Genomic DNA, 25,851 nt, shown 5'->3' with positions numbered 1-25,851 from the left:
TTCTCCCTCATTCTTCTGAATTCCAGTGAGTTCAAGCCCAAAGCCATCAAACTCTCCTCATGACAAGCCTTTCAATCCCAGAATCATTTTCGTAAACCTCCTTTGAATCCTCTTCAATGTCAGCACATCCCCTCTTAAATAAGAGGCCAAAATCTGCTCACAATACTCTAAGGCCTCACCAGTGCCTTATAAAGCCTCAAGATTACATCTTTGTTTTTATTCTCCAGTTAAATAACCACAGTTGTAACTCAAATAACCACTCTTGTAACATGTAGTGGAGTTACGGAAACTTTTCTGTCAGCCTGGCTGTTCCCCTCTGACCTCTCTCACTAACAAGGTGATTTTGCCCACAGAACTGCTGCTCACTGGATGTTTTGTCTGTTTTTGCATCATTCTCTGTAAAATCTAGATATTGTTATACATGAAAATCCCAGATCAGCAGTTTCTGAGATACTCAAACCACCCCATCTGGCACCAACAATCATTCCATGGTCAAAGTCACTTAGATCACATTTCGTCTCCTTTCCGATGTTTGGTCTGAACAAAAACTGAACCTCTTGACCATGTATGTGTGCTTTTATGCATTGAGTTGCTGCACAAAATTGGCTGATTAGATATTTGCTTTTACAAGTTGGGATACCTAATAAAATGGCCACTGAGCTTTGATTCTGCCAACAGAATTGCAGCTGCTCTCTAAAGCAGAGCAGCATGTAAAAGGTTAACAACGGACCTCTGGCAATAGGTTAATTTGTGTGGACACCATACACCATTAGCAGTAAATAAAGGGTTAACTATAGGTCAGTAACGAGAGAGAGGACCTCTGGCAATAGGTTGGTTGGTGTGACACTGTACACCTTTAGCAGTTCATTTTTATGATCAACCCTTCATTAATTTCATTACCATTTGCTTTTGTTCATATTGCAGACACTTTCCCAGCGCCGAGTTACAGGTATGCAAATACTGCATTTAGGGCTCTTGTTGATTATAGATTGCCATGGCTTTCTGAATGCTTTTGCACTTAATATTTTATTCATTAACTTAACTTTCTTTCATATTATTTTTCTTTCAGATGTGTTTACGTTAATATTTTAATGCATGTTACCTCCTTAAGAATCATTCATGTCTCCAAATCTCTCCACCCTCCGTCTCTCCCTCTCCCCTCTCTCTCTCTCTCCATCCATTTCAAGCTCTTCCTCTCTCCTTCCACATCGCTCCTACAGCTCCTTCCCCCACTCCCTCTCACATATTTCCCTCTCTCTTACTCACTGTCCATCCCCGTTTCTCCCTCTCTCCTCCCATATCATCCTACAACCCATATCTCCATCTCAATCTCCCCCACTCACATCTCAGTTCCCTCATCTCTCACACTCCCTCCAACTCCATTTCTGCCTCCAATATTACACTACACCCCACATCCCCTTTCTTCTCCCTCCACTTGCCCCTCATACATCCCAGTCACACACTCTCCAATTCAGTTTCCACTTCCCATGTAACACTATGCCCACATCTCCAACCCTCCCTCCAACTTCCCCTCCCTCGCACATTCTCTCCAACTCCACTCCGCCTGCCTCCTACATCCCTCCTTCTATGCCTCTCATGCCCTACATCAAACCATACACCTCCCTCCTTCTTTCTGTTTCAATCCTTCTTACTCCATCTCTCCCTCTCACTCTCTCCCTCTCGGTTTCTGCATCACTGTCGCCCTCCACTGGTTCCCTGGAATTACTACCTGGTTGCAATCAGCAATCACTCCATTTCAATAGGCAGGCCATTCACCCCATTTCCTCGATGCTCTTTTCCCTGCTTCACACTAGTCTCTTCCCTGTCGGCCTGTCGCTGTGTCAACCCTCCAACCCTTTCCCCAGCTCCATGGAACTGACTCCAACAGGCCACGTATCCATTCTGCAGGTACAAAGGGAGATTGACACAGTGATCTGTATATGACAGCATCACATCATAGCTCATATCCACTCCAAACGAGGGGTCACATTCCAACACCCAAACTCACTAAGCAACACGTGGACTAATTGAATTATTACATGTAAAAATATTCTTTAAAAATCTGGTCATTTGCCTCCTTTTGTCCAGAAAGTGCAGGTAAAACCCAAGATACAGAGATGTAGCAAACATTCCGGGTCTGAATAGTCATATTAAATCCAAATGAGCCAGAGGAGAGAAAACACAGAGTGGAGTAATGTCTGTCACTCTATTCTGTCTCACCATCTCTCCCAATCCAACAACCCTCACTCTCGCCATTCCCATCACCTCCCTCTCTCCCTCCCACTATATCCCCTTCTCCCTCTCTAACAAACCCCCTCTCCCCTCCATTCCCATGCTCCCTCTCCAACAAACCCCCTCTCCCCTCCATTCCCCTTCTCCCTCTCCAACAAACCCTCTCCCCTCCATCCCCCCTCTCCCCTCCATCCCCCTTCTCCCTCTCCAACAAACCTCCTCTCCCCTCCATTCCCCTTCTCCCTCTCCAACAAACACTCTCTCCCCTCCATCCCCTTCTCCATCACCAACAAACCCTCTCTCCCCTCCATCCCCTTCTCCCTCTCCAACAAACCCCCTCTCCCCTCCATCCCCCTTCTCCCTCTCCCCTCCATCCCCCTTCTCCCTCTCCAACAAACCCCCCTCTCCCCTCCATCCCCTTCTCCCTCTCCAACAAACCCCCTCCCCTCCATCCCCATGCTCCCTCTCCAACAAAACCCCTCTCCCCTCCATCCCCCTTCTCCCTCTACAAACAAACCTCCCTCTCCCCTCCATCCCCCTTCTCCCTCTCCAACAAACCCCCTCTCCCCACCATCCCCGTCTGCCTCTCCAACAAACCCCCTCTTCCCTCCATCCCCCTTCCCCCTCTCCAAACCCCATCTCCCCTCTATCCTCCTTCCCCCTCTCCAACAAACCCCTCTCCCCTCCATCCCCTTCGCCCTCTCCAACAAACTCCCTCCCCTCCATCCCCCTTCTCCCTCTCCAAACCCCCTCTCCCCTCCATCCCCCTTCTCCCTATCCCCTGCATCCCCCTTCTCCCTCTCCACTCCATCCCCTACTCCCTCTCCAAACCCCCTCTCCCCTCCATCCCCCTTCTCCCTGTCCAACAAACCCCCTCTCACCTCCATCCCCTTCCCCCTCTCAAAACCCCCTCGCCCCTCCATCCCCCTTCCCCCTCTCCAACAAACCCCCTCTCCCCACCACCCCCTTCTACTTCTCCAAACCCCCCCCTCCATCCCGCTCCTCCCTCTCCAACAAACGCACTCTCCCCTCCATCTCCCTTCTCTCTCTCCAGAACCCCTCTCCCCTCCATCCCACTCCTCCCTCTCCCCTCCATCTCCTTTCTCCCTCTCCAGCCCCCTCTCCCCTCCATCCCCTTTCTCGCTCTCCAAACCCCCTCTCCCCTCCATCCCCCTTCTCTCTCTCCAAAACCCCTCCCCCCTCCATCCCCCTTCTCCCTCTCCAAAACCCCTCCCCCCTCCATCCCCCTTCTCCCTCTCCAACAAACCCCCTCTCCCCTCCATCCCCTTTCCCCCTCTCCAACAAACCCCCTCACCCCTCCATCCCCCTTCTCCCTCTCCAAATCCCCTCTCTCCACCATCCCCTTTCTCCCTCTCCAAACCCCCTCACCCCTCCATCCCCCTTCCCCCTCTCCCCTCCATCCCCCTTCTCCCTCCAAACCCCCTCTCCCCTCCATCCCCAAACCCACTCCCCTCCATCCCCCTTCCTCCTCTCCAACAAACCCCTTCTCCCCTCCATCGCCCTTCTCCCTCTCCAATGCACCCCCTCTCCCCTCCATCGCCCTTCCCCCTCTCCCCTCCATCCCCTTCTCCCTCTCCAAACCCCCTCTCCCCTTCTCCCTCTCCAAACCCCCTCTCCCCTCCATCCCCCTTCTCCCTCTCCAAACCCCCTCTCCCCTCCATCCCCCTTCTCCCTCTCCAACAAACCCACTCTCCCTTCCATCCCCCTTCTCCCTCCAAACCCCCTCTCCCTCCATCCCCCTGTCCAACAAACCCACTCCCCTCCATCCCCTTCCTCCTCTCCATCAAACCCCCTCTCCCCTCCATCGCCCTTCCTCCTCTCCAACAAACCTCCTCTCCCCTCCATCTCCCTTCTCCCTCTCCAAACCCCCTCTCCCCTCCATTCCCCTTCTCCCTCTCCAAACCCCCCTCCTCTCCATCCCCTTCGCCCTCTCCAAATCCCCTCTCCCCTCCATTCCCCTTCTCCCTCTCCAAACCACCTCTCCCCTCCATCTCCTTCTCCAACAAACCCCCTCTCCCCTCCATCCCCTTCCCCCTCTCCAACAAACCGCTCTGCGCTCCATCCCCCTCCTCCCTCACCAACAAACCCCCTCCCCTCCATCTCCTTCTCCCTCTCCCCTCCATCCCCCTTCTCACTCTCCAAAACCCCTCTCCCCTCCATCCCCCTTCCCCCCTCACCAACAAACCCCCTCTCCCCTCCATCCCCTTCTCCCTCTCCAAACTCCCTCTCCCTTCCATCCTCCTTCTCCCCCTCCAAACCCCATCCCCTCCATCCCCCTTCTCCCTCTCAAACAAACCCCCTCTCCCCTCCATCCCCCTTCTCCCTCCATCCCCTTCTCCCTCTCCAACAAACCCCCTCTCCCCTCCATCCCACTTCTCCCTCTCCAAACCCCCTTTCCCCTCCATCCCCTTCTCCCTCTCCAACAAACCCCCTCCGCTCCATCCCCCTTCTCCCTCTCTGACAACCCCCCTCTCCCCTCCATCCCCTTCTCCCTCTCCAAACCCCCCTCCCCTACATCCCCTTCTTCCTCTCCAACAAACACCCTCTCCCTTCCATTCCCCTTCTCCCTCACCAATAAACCCTCTCTCCCCTCCATCCCCCTTCCTCCTCTCCAACAAACCCTCTCTCCCCTCCATCCCCCTTCTCCATCTCCAACAAACCCTCTCTCCCCTCCATCCCCTTCCCCCTCTTCAACAAACACCCTCTCCCCTCCATTCCCCTTCTCCCTCACCAACAAACCACCTCTCCCCTCCATCCCCCTTCTCCATCTCCAACAAACCCTCTCTCCCCTCCATCTCCCTTCTCCCTCTCCAAAAAACCCCCTTTCCCCTCCATCCCCCTTGCCCCTCTCCAAACCCCCTCTCCCCTCCATCTCCCTTCCCCCTCACCAACAAACTCCCTCTCCCCTCCATCCCTTTCTCCCTCTCCAAACTCCCTCTCCCCTCCATCCCTTCTCCCTCTCCAAACTCCCTCTCCCCTCCAAACCCCCTCCCCTCCAACCCCCTTCTCCCTCTCAAACAAACCCCCTCTCCCCTCCATCCCCCTTCTCCCTCTCCAAACCCCCTCTCCCCTCCATCCCCTTCTCCCTTTCCAACAAACCCCCTCTCCCCTCCATCCCACTTCTCCCTCTCCAAACCCCCTTTCCCCTCCATCCCCTTCTCCCTCTCCAACAAACCCCCTCCGCTCCATCCCCCTTCTCCCTCTCTGACAACCCCCCTCTCCCCTCCATCCCCTTCTCCCTCTCCAAACCCTCCTCCCCTCCATCCCCTTCTTCCTCTCCAACAAACACCCTCTCCCTTCCATTCCCCTTCTCCCTCACCAACAAACCCTCTCTCCCCTCCATCCCCCTTCCCCCTCTCCAACAAACCCCCTCTCCCCTCCATCCCCCTTCTCCATCTCCAACAAACCCTCTCTCCCCTCCATCCCCTTCCCCCTCTTCAACAAACCCTCTCTCCCCTCCATCCCCTTCCCCCTCTTCAACAAACACCCTCTCCCCTCCATTCCCCTTCTCCCTCACCAACAAACCACCTCTCCCCTCCATCCCCTTCTCCATCTCCAACAAACCCTCTCTCCCCTCCATCTCCCTTCTCCCTCTCCAAAAAACCCCCTTTCCCCTCCATCCCCCTTGCCCCTCTCCAAACCCCCTCTCCCCTCCATCCCCCTTCCCCCTCACCAACAAACTCCCTCTCCCCTCCATCCCTTTCTCCCTCTCCAAACTTCCTCTCCCCTCCATCCCTTCTCCCTCTCCAACCCCCTCTCCCCTCCATCCCCCTTCTCCCTCTCCAAACCCCCTCTCCCCTCCAGCCCCCTTCTCCCTCTTTGACAAACCCCCTCTCCCCTCCATCCCCCTTGCCCCTCTCCAACAAACCCCCTCTCCCCTCCATCCCCCTTCCCCCTCTCCAAACCCCCTCTCCCCTCCATTCCCCTTCTCCCTCTCCAAACTCCCTCTCCATCCCCCTTCCCCCTCTCCAACAAACCCCCCCCTCCATCCCCTTCTCCCTCTCCAAACCCCCTGTCCTCTCCATCCCCCTTTTCCCTCTCCACCTCCTCTCTCCTCCTTCATGATCACCCCTTTGCTCCTTCCCCCTCCCTCACTATCAGGCCCTCGCTCCATTCCTCACCCTCACTATCACCCACTTGCTCCATCCCCCTTCCTCACTATCACCCCCTCCCTTCTTCTCCTTCACTCCCTCTTCCCATCTCTCTCCCTCACTCAATCCCCCTCGCTTACTCGTTCTCTAGCACCCCCTCACTCACTCCCACCTCCCTCACTCCATCACCACTCGCCCCATCCCCCTCACTCTCTATCACACCCTCACTCCATCCCTCCTCCCTCAGTATCAGCCCCTCGCTCCATCCCCTTCCCTCATTCCCTCTCTATCACCCCGCTCTTCATGCCCCCTCCCTCACTATCACCCCCTCCCTCACTCCCTATCACCCCCCACTCCATCCCACCTCCCTCACTCCCTCTCTATCACCCCTCCCTCCATGCCACCTCCCTCACTATCACCCTTCCCTCCATGCCACCTCCCTCACTCCCTCACTATCACCCCCTCCCTCACTCCCTCACTATCACCCTTCCCTCCATGCCACCTCCCTCACTCCCTCACTATCACCCTTCCCTCCATGCCACCTCCCTCACTCCCTCACTATCACCCCCTCCCTCACTCCCTCTCTATCACCCCTCCCTCCATGCCACCTCCCTCACTCCCTCACTATCACCCTTCCCTCACTCCCTCTCTATCACCCTTCCCTCCATGCCACCTCCCTCACTCCCTCACTATCACCCTTCCCTCACTCCCTCTCTATCACCCCTCCCTCCATGCCACCTCCCTCACTCCCTCACTATCACCCTTCCCTCACTCCCTCTCTATCACCCTTCCCTCCATGCCACCTCCCTCACTTCCTCACTATCGCCCCCTCCCTCACTATCACCCGCCCACTCCATCCCCCTCCCTCACTCACTATCACCCCCTCCCTCACTATCACCCCCTCTCTCCATCCACCCTCCCCCACTCTCTCCCTATCACCCCCTCTTCTCCATCCACCCGCCTCTCCATCACCCCCTCTCTCCTTCCCCCCTCCTCTGCCTCAGCCTGTTTTCTCTATCTTTCCCACTTCTTCCTCACTCTCACTATTCCCCCCCTGCCGCCTATCCTGTCTCTCCACCTACCGTTTTCCCAGGGCTCCCTCCCTCCCTCCCTCAGACCCTCCGCCTCTCCCCACTTCTCTCTGTGCCCTCGCCCTGCGAGTATGTAAGTGTCGATCTCCGGGCGAGGGTCCGGCCGGGTTTCTCCTCACACGCTCCGGTACAGTACCTGAAACTGTCCCGGACGCCGCGACTCGCTCGCAAGTTGGCTCCTTCCGAGAGTCACACCGCCCCCAGCCCCCAAGCACCTCTCACTCCAGGCGGGGACCGGACACATCTCCCGAACTCACCTATAAAAATCAGGATGAAGAACAGGTTCGCACAGATCATGGTAAAATCTCCACGGGGCGAGGGATGTCTGTGTGAAGGGGGAGTGCGTAGCGACTTGTCCGGCGTCCACTCCGGGGGACCGGCGGCTCTCCAAAGTCGTTCAGCAGCGGACACAGATTGGCCTCAGGGTCCGGCGCTGGCCGCTGCTCTGCTGCTCCATCCCCGCGCTCCCGAGCTGTAGTTTGACCTACCTCCCCCCCCCCCCGTTACTTCCTACAGGGACGACAGGAGTATCCAGTCCGTGTCGAGGTCAGTCCAGTGGGTAGGTGGCGGCGGCTACATCCGTCAGTGGGTACCGGCTCCGCAGTCCTTTCCTGTTCTGTCCCCACCCGCACGGCCGCCGGCTCTCCGCTGCCCACTGTCCCCCGCCCCAGCTCCTCCCTCCTGGCGCAGCGGTGCCGGAGCGGGCCGCCTCCTTCAGCGGCAGATCTGGGGCACGCCGAACGCCGGCTGCTCCCGTGCATCCATCCCGCGGCTTCGCGCATCCATCGCCTCCGGAGAGCGCAGTCGCAATTAAGTTCTTGCAGCGGGGACGGACTTGCCGGAGCGGGAGTGAGTGGGAGGGGGTTGGGGTCGGGGGTCAGCTCGCCAGCCGTTCCTAAACCCCGGGCATGGGGCAACTTTCCATCCCCCCCACAACCCTGGACAGGAAGACAACTCTCCACCCCTCCCCAAACCCCAGACGGTGGGAGAGCAAATCTCCAACCGCCCATAAATTCCAGATGTGGGGGGGCAACTCCACCCCAAATAAGGTTAACTCCCCAGCCGCCCCTAAATCCCAGACAGTGAGTGATCAACTCTCCACCAGCCCCTAAATTCTGGACGTGGGATCACCTCTAAAGCCCCGACAGGGGGGGCAGCAACATGGTCCCCTCAAAGGCAGGACCAGTATGTGATGAGGTAGGGCTGGCGCTCGGGCACAGGCATCTCCCCCTCCACCCTCATACCCTCCTCTTCCCTCTCTCTTCCAACCTCCTCTTTCCACCCCCCTCCAAAGATTCCTGAGGGACTCACTCACTCCTCCCACCCCCTCACTACCTCTCCCTTCCCAAGGGTTTCTCTCACTCTCTCCAAATTCCACACCCTTCCTTCCCTGAGGGACATTCCCTCCCCCACCCTCAGTCTCACTCCCACTCCTAACCGTGACCCTTCCACCCTCATCCTTCCCGCCATTGTTCCCGCGAGCATACCCTACTTGGGCACTGAGGGAGCGGATAAGAGACAGTGCTGAGTACTACTCAATACTTGAGGCCACTGTGGGAAGGGTATGATTGAGGGAGCGTCGTACTACTCGAATGGCAGTGGTGGGGGAGCGCTACGGTGGAGGGGCTGTACGCTGGGGGTGCAGCAATGAGGAGTACCATGGTGGGAGGGTTGTACGAGGGAGGGACGACAATGCGGTGGTGCCACTATGGGACGGGCGGTTTTGAAGGGGTACCACTATATGGGTGGGAGGAAGGGTAGCACTGAGGGATCACAGCCAGAATAATCTGGCCCAGAATTTATAACTTGGCCGTTATCACAAGGCTGAGAGTTCTTGTGATTGCAAAAAGTGAGACAGAATGTTCTGTCAAAGGAATGATCTCCTCTCCCTCTTCCCCTGCACGGCCACTGTCCGACCCAGTGGGTATCTCAACATCCCCTGTTTGAGATCCTCCTGATGTAATCTGATGTTTCCTCGAGCTAGAAACACTCCATTTCCCTCCCACTGCCACATGCGCTGGATATTCAGAGTGAACTTGGAAAATCAAATTGAGAGTTTGGTAACTCCGGTTTGGAAACTCCGGTTTGGAATGGGTACAAGAGTGAAGCCTGGCCCGAGACCGCCCTCTGGTGGAAAGTCTCGTCTCGCCGGTCTCCAGCTGTCAGTCACCAATTAATCACGGCTGGAACAGAAGTAATTCTCCCGGAGCAAAGATAATAAGGAACATTAAGTAATTTACGGCTTGGATTGGATTCAAGTGAAATGACACATGCTTTTTGATATATGCTGTGGTGTACCGTGCAGAGAGCTCAAAACGCCGTCGTCTTTAATTAATTCTTTTTGTTTGCTTGTTGCATGGGAACACATTTCACAGCGGGTACCATTCTGATTCTAACACTGCGCTCATACCTCCTAGAGTGGGTGTTTCGGTGAGAGAAGGGGAGATGAGGAGGGTGGGGAGAGTGAAAGGGGAAGGAGGTGAGAGGGGGAAGGGAGCTTCTCACAGCCACTTGAGAGGGTGCAGGACTGGGATGGGAATTCAACTTCTCCCTACATGCTTTCTTCAGCAGAGTCTTGGGGATAATACAATCTTTATGCTCAAATGTTCAAAAACACATTTAAATTGCAATGAAAAAAGATTTAAAATGTAATTACCATTTCAGTTCATCAGCAGAAGTGATTATTGACTGAAAATAAATACATTGTCTTAAATATGTTGTGCATCAGAGTCAGGATGGCATCATAATAATGCTTTATAAAAGTAACTATTCAAATAAACACATGGGTGTCTCCTGTTAAGACAGTGGCAAGCACAGCTTCATTCTGGGGTCCAGAACATGTATTCTGGGATAGTAAATGAGTTCAGGCTCTAATCAGGTTTATTGATGGTTGGGATTATTACTGCAATGTCACTGAATGCCTTGACTGTCTTCTGCCACTTACCTGTACCTGAATATCCCAGTAGTGACACCAGTGTGATGACTATTTTCCTGAAGGCAATTGCACAAGCACACTGTTACGCACACTTGGTAAGCACAGGTAATTAATCATAGAGCTACAAACACAGACACAAGACTTAACACCAATGTCCAAGAATGGAAAAGCCTACAAAATGTAATGGATATGACCCAGTCCATCACCATGAAACTCTCCCTACCATTGAGCACATCTACAAGGTGTCAAAGAGGGGGCACTGGGAGCAGACCCAAATGCAAGACAGACACTGAAGTACTAGGAACAGGACTAGACAGCTGGGGCAAGAACACAGACTTGGGCTAGGACATTGGCTTGGCAAGCAGGACCAGGATAAGGAACTGGGAACTAGGAGCCTGGGCTTGGACTCCAAGATGGAGACTGGACAAGGACACAGAACCTGGGTCTTGACTTAAGCTCAGACCCCAGAACTAGGAGAGGACATAATGTAGCTACAGGACTGGACATGGCTTGGGTTCTTCATGGTGAAGACTTAACAAGGCTTGGGTTCAGACTCCAAGCCAGAGACTGGGCAAGGACCCAGAACCTGGGACTTAACTTGGGCTCAGACTCCAGAACTAGGCAAAGGTGTGATGTGGTCTTGGGAGACAGGACTAGGCAAGGCTACAGGACAGAACAAGACACTCCTGGGCAGGGCGAGGGAACCCCTGCACAGGACAAGAACACAAAGCCTTGGCTTGGTACTCCAGAACAGCCAAGCCTTGGACTTGGGATGACAAGAACCTCAGAACCTTGGACTTGGGCCAACAGGAACACAGAACAGAGCTTTGGTCTTGGGGAGGACAGGAACACAGAGCCTTGGCCTTGAGAGACAGGAACACAGAGCCAGGACCCCTCCTTGGGAACAAGATTTGGGGCCAGGGCTGTACACAGAATGCTGAACACAACAAGATGGTTCCCAACACCAGATAGCAGCAAACAGCCAGACCTACCTAGCAAAGGCATGGACACAGAGACAGTTCCCAACACTAGTTAGCAACAAACAACCAGATCTACCTAGCAAAAACATGGACACAGACAGTTCCTTATCTAGACACAGCAAGGCTCTAGAGTAGCAAGGCTCTGCAGTAGAGCAAGGTTGCAGGCAAGGACACAGGCAAGCAATACAGGCAAGGCTTCAGGAGGAAGGTGAAGGGAACAGTCCAGCCTCAGGGTAACAGCAAAGACAGGCTGGCTTACCCAACAGAGGCAAGGACAGGAAGGGACAGATCCAACCACAGGGTAACAGCAAAGCCAGCCTGACTTACCCCACAGAGGCAAGGACAGGATACAGACAAAACAAACCAGCAACCACACATGAACCCAGGGCCACTTATATTCCCAGCCCCAAGACGAGCATCAGATGCCTATGATTAAGCCCAAATGAAACAAGGGACAGCCAGAAGACCCGGAGTCCATAGTCCACGGAATGGACCGTGAACCAGAATGCGAATTTCACGGACTGGACCATGACACAAGGAGTGCTGGCACAAGAAACCAGAATCAATCATCATGGACCCCCACCACCCAAACCATGCTCCCTTCTCATGCTATCATCAGGAAGGAGTGCCCCTACCACCCAGGTCATGCTCTGTTCTCACTCCACCATCAGGAACCTCCACCACCCAGGCCAGACTCTCTTCTCACTGCTACCATCGGGAAGGAAGTACAGGAGCCTTAGGACCTGCACCATCAAGTTCAGGAACAGTTATTACCCTACAACCATCAGGCTTTCGAACCTGCTTGGATAACTTCACTCACCTCAACACTGAACTGATTCCACAACCTATAGACTCACTTTCAAGAACTCCACAATTCATGTACTCAGTATTATTTATTATTATTTTGTATTTGCACAGTTTGTCTTCATTGCACATTGGCTCTTCATCTTTGTGTGTAGTTTTTCATTGATACCATTCTATTTTGCTGTGTTGTGAATGCCCACAAGGAAATGGATCTCAGGGTAGTGTATTATGATATGTATCTATTCTGAACAAGTACAGCATACAGAACAGGTAATTACTTCACTGTGGCCCAAGTTACCACTGACCCCTACTGACCGGCTTCTAACCACTCAGTTACAAAGGGATTACTGAAGGGATTGGAATGTAGTGAAATCTGCTTTTTGGCATTGGAGACATGGAAAGTATCAAAGTAAATTTATTATCAAAGTACATTCAGTAAATGTCACCATACAATTCTGAGATTCATTTTCTTGTGGGCGTTCACAGTAGATATGAAGGAACACAATAGAATCAATGAAAAACTACACAAAGACTGTCAACCAATGTGCAAAAGACAACAGAAATACAAAACAAAATAATAACAATAGATAAATAAGTAATTAATAATGAGTTGTAAAGTCTTTGAAATTGAGTCCAGTGAGAAGAGAGCGTGGCCTGAATGGTGTGGGTCCTTGATGATGGATGCTGCTTTCCTGTAACAGTACACCTTTAGATGTGCTCAGTGGTGGGGAGGGATTTTCCTGTGATGGACTGAACTGTAACGGACTGAACTGTAACAGACTGGGCTGTGATGGACTGGGCCGAGATGGACCGGGCTGTGATGGACCAGGCCGAGATGGACTGGGCTGTGATGGACTGGACTGTGAATTACCAGGCTGTGATGGACCAGGCTGTGATGGACCGTGCTGAGATGGACCGGGTTGTGATAGACTGGGTTGTGATAGACCGGGCTGTGATGGACTGGGCTGAGATGGACCGGGCTGTGAAGGACTGGGCTGTGAAGGACTGGGCTGTGATGGAGCAGGCTGTGAAGGACTGGGCTGAGGTGGACTGGGCTGTGACGGACCGGGCTGTGACGGACCAGGCTGTGACGGACTGGGCTGTGACGGACCGGGCTGAGATGGACTGGGCTGTGATGGACCGGGCTGTGATGGACCGGGCTGTGATGGACTGGGCTGAGATGGACTGGGCTGTGATGGACTGGGCTGAGGTGGACTGGGCTGTGAAGGATTGGTCTGAGGTGGACTGGGCTGAGGTGGACTGGACTGTGACGGACTGGGCTGTGATGGACTGGGCTGTGAAGGACTGGGCTGTGAAGGACTGGGTTGAGGTGGACTGGGCTGCGATGGACTGGATTGTGATAGACCGGGCTGTGATAGACCAGGCTGTGATGGACTGGGCTGAGATGGACCGGGCTGTGAAGGACTGAACTGTGATGAAGCAGGCTGTGAAGGACTGGGCTGAGGTGGACTGGGCTGAGATGGACTGGGCTGTGATAGACCGGGCTGTGATGGACCGGGCTGTAATGGGCTGGGCTGAGGTGGACTGGGCTGTGAAGGATTGGGCTGAGGTGGACTGGGCTGTGAAGGACTGGGCTGTGGTGGACTGGGCTATGAAGGACTGGGCTGTGAAGGATTGGGCTGAGGTGGACTGGGCTGTGAAGGACCGGGCTGTGAAGGACTGGGCTGTGAAGGACTGGGTTGAGGTGGATTGGGCTGTGATGGACTGGGTTGTGATAGACCGGGCTGTGATAGACCGGGCTGTGATGGACCGGGCTGTGATGGACTGGTCTGGGATAGACCGGGCTGAGATGGACTGGGCTGTGATGGACCAGGCTGAGATGGACCAGGCTGAGTCCACTATATTTTGTAGGCTTGAGGGGAAAGCTATCAATTGTAAATTAACAAGGAGACAATGCAGAATAGATGTTTAACAAGGACAAGGGAAATCAATTGTGAAAAATCACACAGTCAACAGAGGAAGGAGATTAAATCCCTTTATCAATAGAAGATGTGACAGGTCTTCATGGAATAATAGATTAGCTTCTTGATGTAAATGGAGCAATTATGACACAATGCATATTAGTGCCCTGCAGTCTTTTTTGACTTTATATTTCATATTATCTTTGTGGTAGTGGTTTCAATGTTACACAAAAGCCATCACTGCTGGAGTATGGTCCTGAAGTCATTTACATAAGCAGAACATAAACACAAAGAGATGGAATTCATCACACCAGCTTTTAAAATGTGAGAATATTGTTCATTTATATCAGTATTATTCCCATTTTAATTTATTTCATAAATACTTTATGAGAGTTCACACATAAACTATATTCACAACCTAAACTGCTCAGCCTCTGGGAGCAATCCCTTTGTATGCTTAATATTTCTGTTGAGTAATTAATATTTCAAGAGAATGGATCTTCATCATAATGTGGAGCGTTTGATAGAATAACATGGAACATGGAGCATATAAACAGAAGACTGCCGTCAGCCAGTGTTCCTATTACCTCAGCCTCACCCATCACCAAATCTTTCCACAGAGACTGGTGACTGCATGGAGCACCTTGCCCAGGGGGTGATGGAGGCAGATACTTTAGAGACTTTGAGGAAACTCTTAGGTAGGCACATGGATGAGAGAGAAATGCAGGTCTCTAAGGGAGAGAGGGGCTGTATTGATCTTAAAGTAGGTTAAAAAGTCAGCACAACATCATGCACCAAAGATCCTGTGCTATCCTATAGTGATCTATATCCTGCACACAAGGAGCTGCAGTTTTGTCAGTCTGTTCAAGTCCTGTCAAATTTTAGTAGATGATGAGAAAAATTCCTGGAGATAAAATTTCTTTGGGAGACAGTGAAATATTAAAATAATCCTGACACCAACCAAACCGATTTTCAACAAGAGCTCTATCTTTAACTACAATCAAGGTGATAGAAACGTGGAGGGCCCTGTGGGAGTGAATCACTTTAGGGTAGGTTAAAAGGTCAGCACATCATTGTGGGCTGAATGGCCTGTAATGTGCGGTAATGTCTATGGTTTAGGGTCGGTGTGCCTTGCTCCTTCCTGTTTATACAGACACCTGCTAAACTCTAGATCCCTATGAGAGTGGGTCCCACTTCACCACTGGATAACAAGGTTATTTAACATTTAGGCACCAGAAACGGGATTGCCAGAGTTTAGGAAGAGAGTTTCTGTGCACAGTAATTAAACGTTTTGCATTACCCTGGTCTTTGTGTTCTCCATACTCCCTGATTGGTATTCATGTTCCAATGGCTAACTACACTTTACACCTCTTTTTACTGCTTTTTATAACTTTAACGACTGAGGGCCAAGTGAGGGGTTTGATATAATGTGTGGGTAGAAATATTGAAACAGAATCCACTGGATCTACTGCACATCACCTTAATGTTTCACAGTGATGGGCATTTCCAGAGGTGACACCACACATCTGATCTGCTGTCAATGAACACTCAACTACAGGGGCTCCACAATCAGCTCCAGTCCATTCACTCGTCGCGTGTGTCACTGCAGAAAGTGTGTGAAGCATGTGATTGAGCCAGTGCCTGAGCATGGGCACCAGACTATGGATGCGTGAGTGGGCGTGTGTACAATATATGTCTGTGCTGTTTGTGCAAATCCATCTGTGCTCTGGTACTTGTACAAATTTTCTTCAAAGATTTTAGGTCAGATTAGCTTTATTTGTTACATGTACACCAAAACCTACAGTAAAATGTAGAGGTGTATCAAGAACTAGCACAGTCTGAGGATGTGCCAGGGGGCAGTCCACATGCTTCCAGTGCCAACATAGCATGCCCACCACTCACTAACCCTAATCTGTACGTCTTTGCAATATGGGAGGAAACCGGAGCACCCAGAGGAAACCTATGTCGTCACGGGGAGAACATACAAACTCCTTCCAGTACCCTGCTCTTCAGATTGCTGGTGCTATCAAGCATTGTGCTAACTGCCTTGCTGCCATCTTATTATGTTTGTGCATAGTTCATAGCAGCTGTTTGACATCCAAGAGTTCAATGTTGGATTAAGTTCTTTCCCCTCCTAATACAATCGCGCACACTTCAGATTATGTCCCACCAATTCAATCACTTTTACTTCCCCTTGAATTTAATTCCTTCTGTGACCTTCAGCATGAGTGGGATTGAAAAAAATGAAATAAAACATACCCCACTTCAGACCTCCTCCAGTGTGTGGGAGTATTAAAGACATTGTGGACTATCTAGAATCGGCCCCCACAATGTCCCAGTTACACCAGACAACTGCGCCTTCCCTCCATTCTGCTACCAATCTGCTGATTGTGTCAGGTGTAATGGAGCCCGGAGAAGAGTGCAGTGGTGTGGCAAGATGAATGAGAGACACTATAGACTGGATGTTCTGAGAGGTGTGCAGGGGCAAGTGGTCAAACGTCCTTACAAATGCATTGGGAAATTAAAGGGTTTAGTCATTGGTACATCACTTGAAAGTCTGACCATTTTCCTCTGACCTCTCTGACTAACAAGCTAAAGTATTTTCACCCACAGGACAGCCACGCACGGATGTTCCTTTTTACACCATTCTCTGTAAACTCTCGAGCAAGGGTTCCCAACGGGGGTCCACAGACTGCTTAGTTATTGGTAGGGGTGCATAGCATAAAAAAAGTTGAGAGCCTCTGCACTAGAGACTGTCATGCATGAAAATCTCAGGAGACCAGATTGTTCTAGATACCTAAACCACCCTGTCTGGCACCAACAATCATTCCACGGTCAAAGTCATTTAGATCACATTCCTTCTCCATTCTGATATTTGGTCTGAACACCAACTGAACTTCTTGACCATGCCTGCATGCTTTTATGCATTGAGTTGCTGCCACGTGATTGGCTGTTGAGATATTTGCATTAACGAGCAGGTGTACAGGTGTAGCTGATAAAGTGGCCACTGAGAGAATGATTGATTGTGGAACTGCAGATGGTTCAAGAAAGGTTTCAAGCTATTGGATAGTAGTAAGAGGGAATGATTGATCGGGCTGTGGGAGTAAAGTGTTGAATGTTTCTGACAGACTTTCCCTACCAGAAAGCAACATAAATTCAATGAGTGAAGAGCCCCCTTCTACAGAATGACAATTCAATGATTCAGTGAATGAGGATGAAACACAATAACCCTGGCCACTGGAGTGAGATACGGAAATACAAAGAGACCATTTATATTCCTCAGATATTAAATCTTTATCTTAGTTCTCTTCACTTGTCTTGGCTCCATGTCATTACATAATTGTGTAACCCTCTCACTGGGCTCATGAGCAAACTTGGCTAATAGGCGCAGAACTCACGGTGAGAAGACCACCTTCATACATCGAGGGTTGGAATGATTTGGGGTTCAACCAAACAGGAAAGTTAGTATGTTCTGATTAACAGATCTGGAGTTGAGTGAATGCTGTGTAAATACTGCCCATACACAGTTATCACTCAGCAAGAAATAACAGATTGTACACTGCATAAAATTATAAAGTACATTTGCCAATTTCAGCTTTATCAAAAGATTAATAGGAAAAAGAAAAGAAATTAAAGGGCCCATTACAGTTAAACCAGTCAAATGTGCACATGAGCGTTGGAGCTCGTACTGGAGTATTTGGGGGTGTCTCTCTTAGACATGAGCACTGGAGCTCATACTGGAGTATTGAGGGGTGTATCTCTTAGACATGCACTGAACCCATACTCTGTGTGAAAACACCTACCACATTTTCAAACTCCCCTCGAAGACCATCTCGTGCAAACTGTCTCTCTCTCTCTCTCTCTCTCTCTCTCTCTCTCTCTCTCTCTCTCTCTCTCTCTCTCTCTCTCTCTCTCTCTCTCTCTCTCTCTCTCCCTCCCTCCCTCCCTCCCTCAGGAGTGTTGCCCTCCTCCTTGGAGCCATTCATCTGCACAAAGCACTTCTTGCAATGGGTTCTCTCCTTCCAATGGCATTCACTGACATCTCCCCTTCTGTCCCATTCCACAGCTCCCACCAAAAAACACAAACCAGACTACTGTCCTTCAGAAAACTCTTTCTGCCCCACTCTCTCTCGTACCTTCACCAGATCCCACCATTCTAATTGGCTGACACAACAGGCTTCTTATCTTTAGCCAATACCAAAACATTCTACCAGCAGGACACACAGCTTTTGCAGAAAGAAGCATAGCAATAGAAATCTTAACCAGGCCATTACACTCTCCCTCCACTGAAAATGGTCATGTCCTTGTGTCTGTGGAACTTATTAAATCGTTATTAATAACACAGTGTTCAAATGAATTTTGTGATATCAGGACCCCCGATCCATTTGTAAATGGAAGGGCCTAGCTCACCATGGGAATGGAGGTAACAAACTGTTTCCCAGGTGCATCTGCTACCAGCCTGGCGAGGGCTTCCTGACTCACTGAGCCCTCCTTATCTTATCTTCAGCTTCTCCAGCTTCAGCCACACCTAGTGACCTTTCCTGTCTATAAGAGGATCCTCGACCCCGTCTCTCACTCGTACGTTCCAATGGCTCAGGTCCCCTTGCCCATGACTGAACTTAGCTTCCTTCAATTTAAGCTGGTGCTGCCGAACATCCTCAACCTTCACCGGTACTAACCAACGAGACCTCTCTCAGAAAGGGGTGTCCCCGCTCACTCTTACAGTGTGGCAAGTACTGTTGGAGCAACCAACGTCAGACTCGTCAGTAGAAAAGGTATTTTCACGTTCCAGCATCTTCTCAGTTAATCTCCTTTCCCATTTATCGGGTATCAGTGAGTCACCAAACTTCCTTGATCCAGGATATTATTTCTCTTTCGATTCCCCTTGAAAACTAGGCAAAATTGCCACAAGAAGAAGGGGGGCAATCGGCTTCACACGTCTAAGGACATCATCTCTTCCTGAGGTGTTCCTGACATTCATTGTCATCTTGTTTGCTTAGACAGCCAAAGATTTCTGCAGTTCAGGTCTCACTAGCACCGCTGCATGTAAGCGTGACTCTTCCTGATCATCAGGTGCATCCACTTGGATGGACAAGGCACCACAGCACTCCAGTAAATTTGGGGGTTCCCAACACTCTAGCTATTCCTCCAGGATGTAGCATGACAGGTTTAGACTGGGTGTACCACACAGTTCCTCGTTTCTGCTCATCATCCTGCTGAGGAGCAACTTGCACCTTCTCAAAAGCAGCTCTGAACACAGGATGAATGGACACAGTAGGCTTATTCAGAAAGTTAGAAGGCATGGGATCCAGGGAAGTTTGGCCAGGTGGATTCAGAATTGGCTTGCCTGCAGAAGGCAGAGGGTGGTGGTGGAGGGAGTACCTTCAGATTGGAGGATTGTGACTAGTGGTGTCCCACAAGGATCTGTTCTGGGACCTCTACTTTTCATGATTTTTATTAACGACCTGGACGTAGGGGTAGAAGGATGGGCTGGCAAGTTTGCAGACGACACAAAGGTTGGTGGTGTTGTAGATAGTGCAGAGGATTGTCAAAGATTGCAGAGAGACATTGATAGGATGCAGAAGTGGGCTGAGAAATAGCAGAGGGAGTTCAAACCAGAGAAGTGTGAGGTGGTACACTTTGGAAGGACCACAATGTTGTGCCGACCCTCAAACCCTGCCTCCCATATTAAGCCCCCAACTTAAATTCCTCCATATACCTGTCTAGTAGTCTCTTAAACTTCACTAGTGTATCTGCCTCCACCACTGACTCAGGCAGTGTATTCCACGCACCAACCACTCTCTGAGTAAAAAACCTTCCTCTAATATCCCCCTTGAACTTCCCACCCCTTACCTTAAAGCCATGTCCTCTTGTATTGAGCAGTGGTGCCCTGGGGAAGAGGCGCTGGCTATCCACTCTATCTATTCCTTTTATTACCTTGTACACCTCTATCATGTCTCCTCTCATCCTCCTTCTCTCCAAAGAGTAAAGCCCTAGCTCCCTTAATCTCTGATCATAGTGCATATTTTCTAAACCAGGCAGCATCCTGGTAAATCTCCTCTGTACCCTTTCCAATGCTTCCACATCCTTCCTATAGTGAGGTGACCAGAACTGGACACAATACTCCAAGTGTGGCCTAACCAGAGTTTTATAGAGCTGCATCATTACATCGCGACTCTTAAACTCTATCCCTCAACTTATGAAAGCTAACACCCCATAAGCTTTCTTAACTACCCTATCCACCTGTGAGGCAACTTTCAGGGATGTGTGGACACGTACCCCGAGATCCCTCTGCTCCTCCACACTGCCAAGTATCCTGCCATTTACTTTGTACTCTGACTTGGAGTTTGTCCTTCCAAAGTGTACCACCTCACACTTCTCCGGGTTGAACTCCATCTGCCACTTCTCAGCCCACTTCTGCATCCTATCAATGTCTCTCTGCAATCTTTGACAATCCTCTACACTATCTACAACACCACCAACCTTTGTGTCGTCTGCAACCTTGCCAACCCACCCTTCTACCCCCACATCCAGGTCGTTAATAAAAATCATGAAAAGTAGAGGTCCCAGAACAGATCTTTGTGGGACACCACTAGTCACAATCCTCCAATCTGAAGGTACTCCCTCCACCACCACCCTCAGGCTTGTTAGACACGATCTGCCCTTCACAAAGCCATGCTGACTGTCCCTGATCAGACCATGATTCTCTAAATGCCTATAGATCCTATCTCTAAGAATCTTTTCCAACAGCTTTCCCACCACAGACGTAAGGCTCACTGGTCTATAATTACCCGGACTATCCCTACTACCTTTTTTGAACAAGGGGACAACATTCGCCTCCCTCCAATCCTCCAGTACCATTCCTGTGGACAACGAGGACATAAAGATCCTAGCCAGAGGCTCAGCAATCTCTTTTCTCGCCTCGTGGAGCAGCCTGGGGAATATTCCATCAGGCCCCGGGGACTTATCTGTCCTAATGTATTTTAACAACTCCAACACCTCCTCTCCCTTAATATCAACATGCTCCAGAATTGTCTGAGCTCTGCCATTCATCTATTAACTGAGGTGCCTGCTTTGCCCAGACCAAGTATTCTATGGGCTAGATCCCACAGAACATCCTCAGCCTATGATAACTTTGCCATTTATCAACCAGTGATTTAATAGCTGACACTGGCTCAGAATTTCTACCAGCCGCTAGAGGACTCATTAGACCACATCAGACAAGTCCTTTCCCTCACTTCACAGAAACAAGAACAACTTACCTGTAAAGTCTTCGCCCTCAGTTACCTTTCCATCTTCTCTAAAAATATGGCCTACCCATGGCCCAGCCTCTCCAGGGTCTCCTCACGTATTGGGCAGCACGACTTCAGTTACGTCACTACTAGTCTGGACTAACACCACTCCTTGCTGGCTGATTGGTCAAAATACAGTTCAGTCAGTGCAACTTCCCCCAACACTCTTACGGAATTCGGCACTCTGAGTTCATCGGGACTTCAAGCATCCACCCTCCTCAGAACACAAGCTGTACTTGTGAGTAGTCTCTTTGAATCACACCAAATCTTAATCTCTGTGGCATCCATCATAAGGTATCTTAATCACTTTCCTCACCACTAGTTTAAAGACACAAACCATTTAATCAGTCCTAAAGCAGCATCCCTCACAACGCGCTGGAAGAACTCAGCAGGTCGGGCAGCATCCGTGGAAAAGATCGGTCGACATTTCGGGCCGGAACCCTTCGTCAGGACCAATCTTTACCGATCAGGTTCAAGCCCGAAACGTCAACCGTTCTTTTCCACGGATGCTGCCCAACCTGCTGAGTTCCTCCAACGCATTGTGAGTGTTGCTTTGACCCCAGCATCTGCAAATTATTTTGTGTTTCTAAAACAGCATCCGAAGTCTCCCAACGAAGCCTCCACAAAACGTAACCCCTCTCACTGGACTCAGATGCGAACGTGGCTCGCTAGCTGACTCGGCTAATAGCCACGGGGCTGAGCGGTGAGAAGGCCAGCTTTATAAACAACATACGTCTAGAGTCGGTATGATTTGGAGTTCAACCAGACAGGGAAGTTGGGATCACAAACAGTAGAAAATCTGCAGATGCTGGAAATCCAAGCATCACACACAAAATGCTCGAGGAACTCAGCAGGCCAGGCAGCACCTATGGAAAAGAGTAAGGAGTCGACGTATCGGGCCGAGACGCTTCAGCAGGAAAGTTGGGACGTTCCAATTAACAGACCTAGATTTGAGCGAATGCTGTGTAAGTACTACCCATACACAATTATCGGTCAGCAAGAAATAGCAAATCGTACACCGCATAAAATTATAAAGAAAGTAAGTTTACCATTTCAGCTTTATCAAACCCTTAATAGGGAAAGCAAAATAATATAAGATAAAAAGGGCCCATTGCAGTTCAACCAATCCAATGTGCACATGAGCAGTATCTGCAATGGGGTAAATACTGGAGTGATCGGGGGTGTATCTCTTCCTCACGCGCTGAACCCACAGTCTGCGTGAAAAGACCTGCCACATTTTCAAACTCCCCTCGAAGACCATCTCGAGCAAACTGGCTCTCTCTCAGGAGAATAGCCTTCCTCCGTGGAGCCATTCATCTGCACAAAGCACTTCTTGCAACAGGGACACTCTTTCCTATGGCATTCTGCGGCATTTTCCTTTCTATCCCGCTCAGCAGCTCCTGCCAAAAGACCCCAAACCAGAATACTGTCCTTCAGAAAACTCTCTCTAAAACCTTCTCCAGATCCCACCATCCTGACTGGCTGACACAGCATTCGGAAGTTGAACAATAGGCTTCTTATCTTTAGCCAAAAGGAGAAACATTTTATCAGCAGGACACACTGCTTTTGCAGAAAAGCACTAAAATGAAAAACCTGCAGCATAGCTGTAGAATTCTTAACAAGGCAATGCAATTGTTTAGTGAAAATGTTAACAATCTCTTGGCTTACAACTCAAGTCAGACCTGGACAGCTAGGATATTGGAGAGGGTTCTATGTGTCTATCACTTTTTGCAGCTCCTAGTCCCTTCTCTAAAAGGTCTCAATCTGATCATCGGGTAACGTCCCCTTAAGTCCCCAGGGCAGGATGAGAAACAAGAGGAGAGGTTGCTGCACTGCTGGGGATGATCTTTGCATCCTCAATGGATACAGGAGTAGTACTGGAAGATGAGAGGGTGGCAAATGTTATTCTTTTGTTCAAGAAAGGTAATGGGATAATAATGGGAATTACAGACTAGTGAGTTTTACATCAAAGATGGGCAAATTATTGCAGAGAATTCTGAGGAGTCAGTTTTTCGAGCATTTGGAGAAGCATAGTCTGATTAGGGATAGTCAGCATGGGTTATCGAGGGACAGATCATGCCTCATGAACCTGATTACCTTCTTTGAGGAGGTGACAAAAGAAATTGATGAAGATGGAGCAGTGGATTTGGTGTATATGGATTTTAGTAAGATGTTCAACCATGTTCCCATTGATAGGCTCACTCAGAAAGTCAGGAGGCACTGGATCCAGGGAAACTTGGCCGCGTGGATGGAGTGTATTTTCCATGAAAGTCTATAACCAGTAGTGTTTCTTCAGGATCTATTCTGGGACCTGTGCTCTTTGTGGTTTTACAAATGACTGAAATGGGGAAGTGGAGGGTAGATTAGTAAATCTGCAGATGACATGAAGGTTGGTGTTGTTGCAGATCGTGTAGAAGGTTGTCATAGGTTGCAACAGGATGTAGAACGAGCTGGGCTGAGAAGTGGCAGATGGAGTTCAATCTGTAAAAGTGTGAAGTGATTCACTTTGGAAGGTCAAACCTGAAGACAGAGAACAGAGTTAATGTCAGGATTCTTAGCAGTGTGGAGGAACAGAAGGATCTTAGGGTCTAAGTTCACTGATCACTCAAAGTTAATGCACAACTTTACAGGGTGGTTAAGCAGGTATATGGTGTGTTGGACTCATTAGTCGGGAATTGTGTTCAAGGGTCACGGGGTAATGTTGTAGCTGTATAAAACTCTGGTTAGACTACATTGGAGTATTATGTTCAGTTCTGGTCACTGCTTTATGGGAAGAATGTGGAAGCTTTAGAAAGGGTGCAGAGGAGATTTACCAGGGTGCTGTCTGGATCAGAGAGCATGTCTTATGCGGATTGATTGAGCAAGCTTTTCTCTTCGGAGCGAAGGAGAATGAGCGGTGTATGAGATGTTAAGAGCTGCAGAGAGAGAGTGGACAACCAGTGCTTTTTTCCTAGGGTGGAAATAGCTAAAGAAAACGCCATCTGTCTATTGTGCTTACAAACCTTTGGTAAATGCTCCTCAATTAACTCCAACTCTTCCATTACCGATTCCCTCCCCCTATAAACCCTGAATCAGAGAGGTGGGAGAAGGAAGTATGACAGGTGGTCCAAGCCCTCAGCTGAAACAGGAATGTCCATTTCCTTTTAAATTCCAGCCTCAGCCAAGACCAGTTGAAGTGTGGTTTCAGGGTGTCAACAGCCACAGAGAGAAGGCATGAGATTGACATTGAGAAGGATAACTAATCAGCCATGATTGAATGGCAGAGCAGATTCAATGCTCTCACGGTCTTATGATCAGCTGCTCTATCAACACCCCAACTCCTCAAGCCTCTCCTTAACCCATTACCTCACCTGACCGGCCAATCACACCTTCTGACCACTAACTCAAGCGACATACTCCTGCCATACCCATCAGGATCAAGGAACACTAATTTCTTTATTTCATGGAAATGTAACTTTAATGTGTGATGTGCAGACCGGAACAGGGTTGCTTCATTAAGGACAGACATAATATTGTTTAATATTCCACATCTTCATTTCATTGGGGAGATGTTTTATCCTTTATGAGGCAGTGTAGGGAATAGTAATTCCCCCTATCTAAACTTGTTTTTTCTTTCTTTTTTTTCTCTCTCCTCTCCCTCTCCCTCCCTCCATCTCCCTCTCTATCCCTTTCTCCCTCTCCTCAGACTGAATTCCCCCTGTATAACCTTTCTCTCTCTCCCCCACCCTCTCTTTATCTCTCTCTCTCTCTCACTCCTCAGTTTGAATTCCTTGTCTAACCTCTCTCTCTCGCTCTCTCTTTCTACTCAGAGTAACGTGGAAATGCAAAGATTGTCAGTGCTTGTCAGTGCATTTTTTTTCTGAAAGGGGCCAGATTAAATAAAGTATCTCTTCCCCTGATTGAGGTTTGCTCAAGTACCTGCAACTGCAATCTGTCAACAGATGTCAGCAAGAGAAATCTTATTCCTCACTCTTCATTTCTTCAGTATATGTGACGTTGGGAGGTTTGATTTATCCTTAGCCTCCCTAATTCATTCATGGCATACACTCCATCTGCATTCTTCATTCTGAGTTAGAAACTGCAACACAAAAGTGAGTGGTTCAAAGTCAAAGTAAATTTACTATTAAAATGTGTAGATGTCACCTTGAGATTCATTTTCTTACAGGCATTCACAACAGAACAAGACATACAACAGAATCAATAAAAACTGCACACAAAGGTTGACAAGCAACCGGAGAAGCAAAGAACAGTGGGTATGGAGGAGAGCCGATAGCTACCAGTTCCCCTCCAGGTCACCACATCCTAACCAGGAAACACCTCACCCACTCCTTCAAGCTGACTGGCTGGAAATGAAGATAGAAGATACTGGGAAGAACCGCTCACAGCATACGATCCAGTGGGAGACCCATTTGTTCAAAATGGATTACGAGCGCCATTCGGAAGGTGGTGCAGAAACTAATAAAAATATTGAAAGAGAACATTC

The 25,851-nt window shown here is 49.9% G+C and overlaps 1 protein-coding gene across 1 annotated transcript in view; it reads right to left on the bottom strand.

The window, feature by feature from the left end:
• gfra2b (GDNF family receptor alpha 2b) overlaps positions 1-7,850 on the bottom strand; it is a 485,436-nt gene extending 477,586 nt beyond the window's left edge. Inside the window, exon 1 of the mRNA XM_072266823.1 lies at positions 7,693-7,850. Within this exon, the coding sequence (XP_072122924.1) occupies positions 7,693-7,732 (40 nt within the window). The 5' untranslated portion in view covers positions 7,733-7,850. The remainder of the gene's footprint in view (positions 1-7,692) is intronic.
• Positions 7,851-25,851: the final 18,001 nt, after the last annotated feature.

Source organism: Mobula birostris, chromosome 8 (genome assembly GCF_030028105.1).
Source record: "Mobula birostris isolate sMobBir1 chromosome 8, sMobBir1.hap1, whole genome shotgun sequence".
Classification (NCBI taxonomy): domain Eukaryota; kingdom Metazoa; phylum Chordata; class Chondrichthyes; order Myliobatiformes; family Myliobatidae; genus Mobula; species Mobula birostris.
This window is presented reverse-complemented; position numbering and strand designations above follow the sequence as displayed.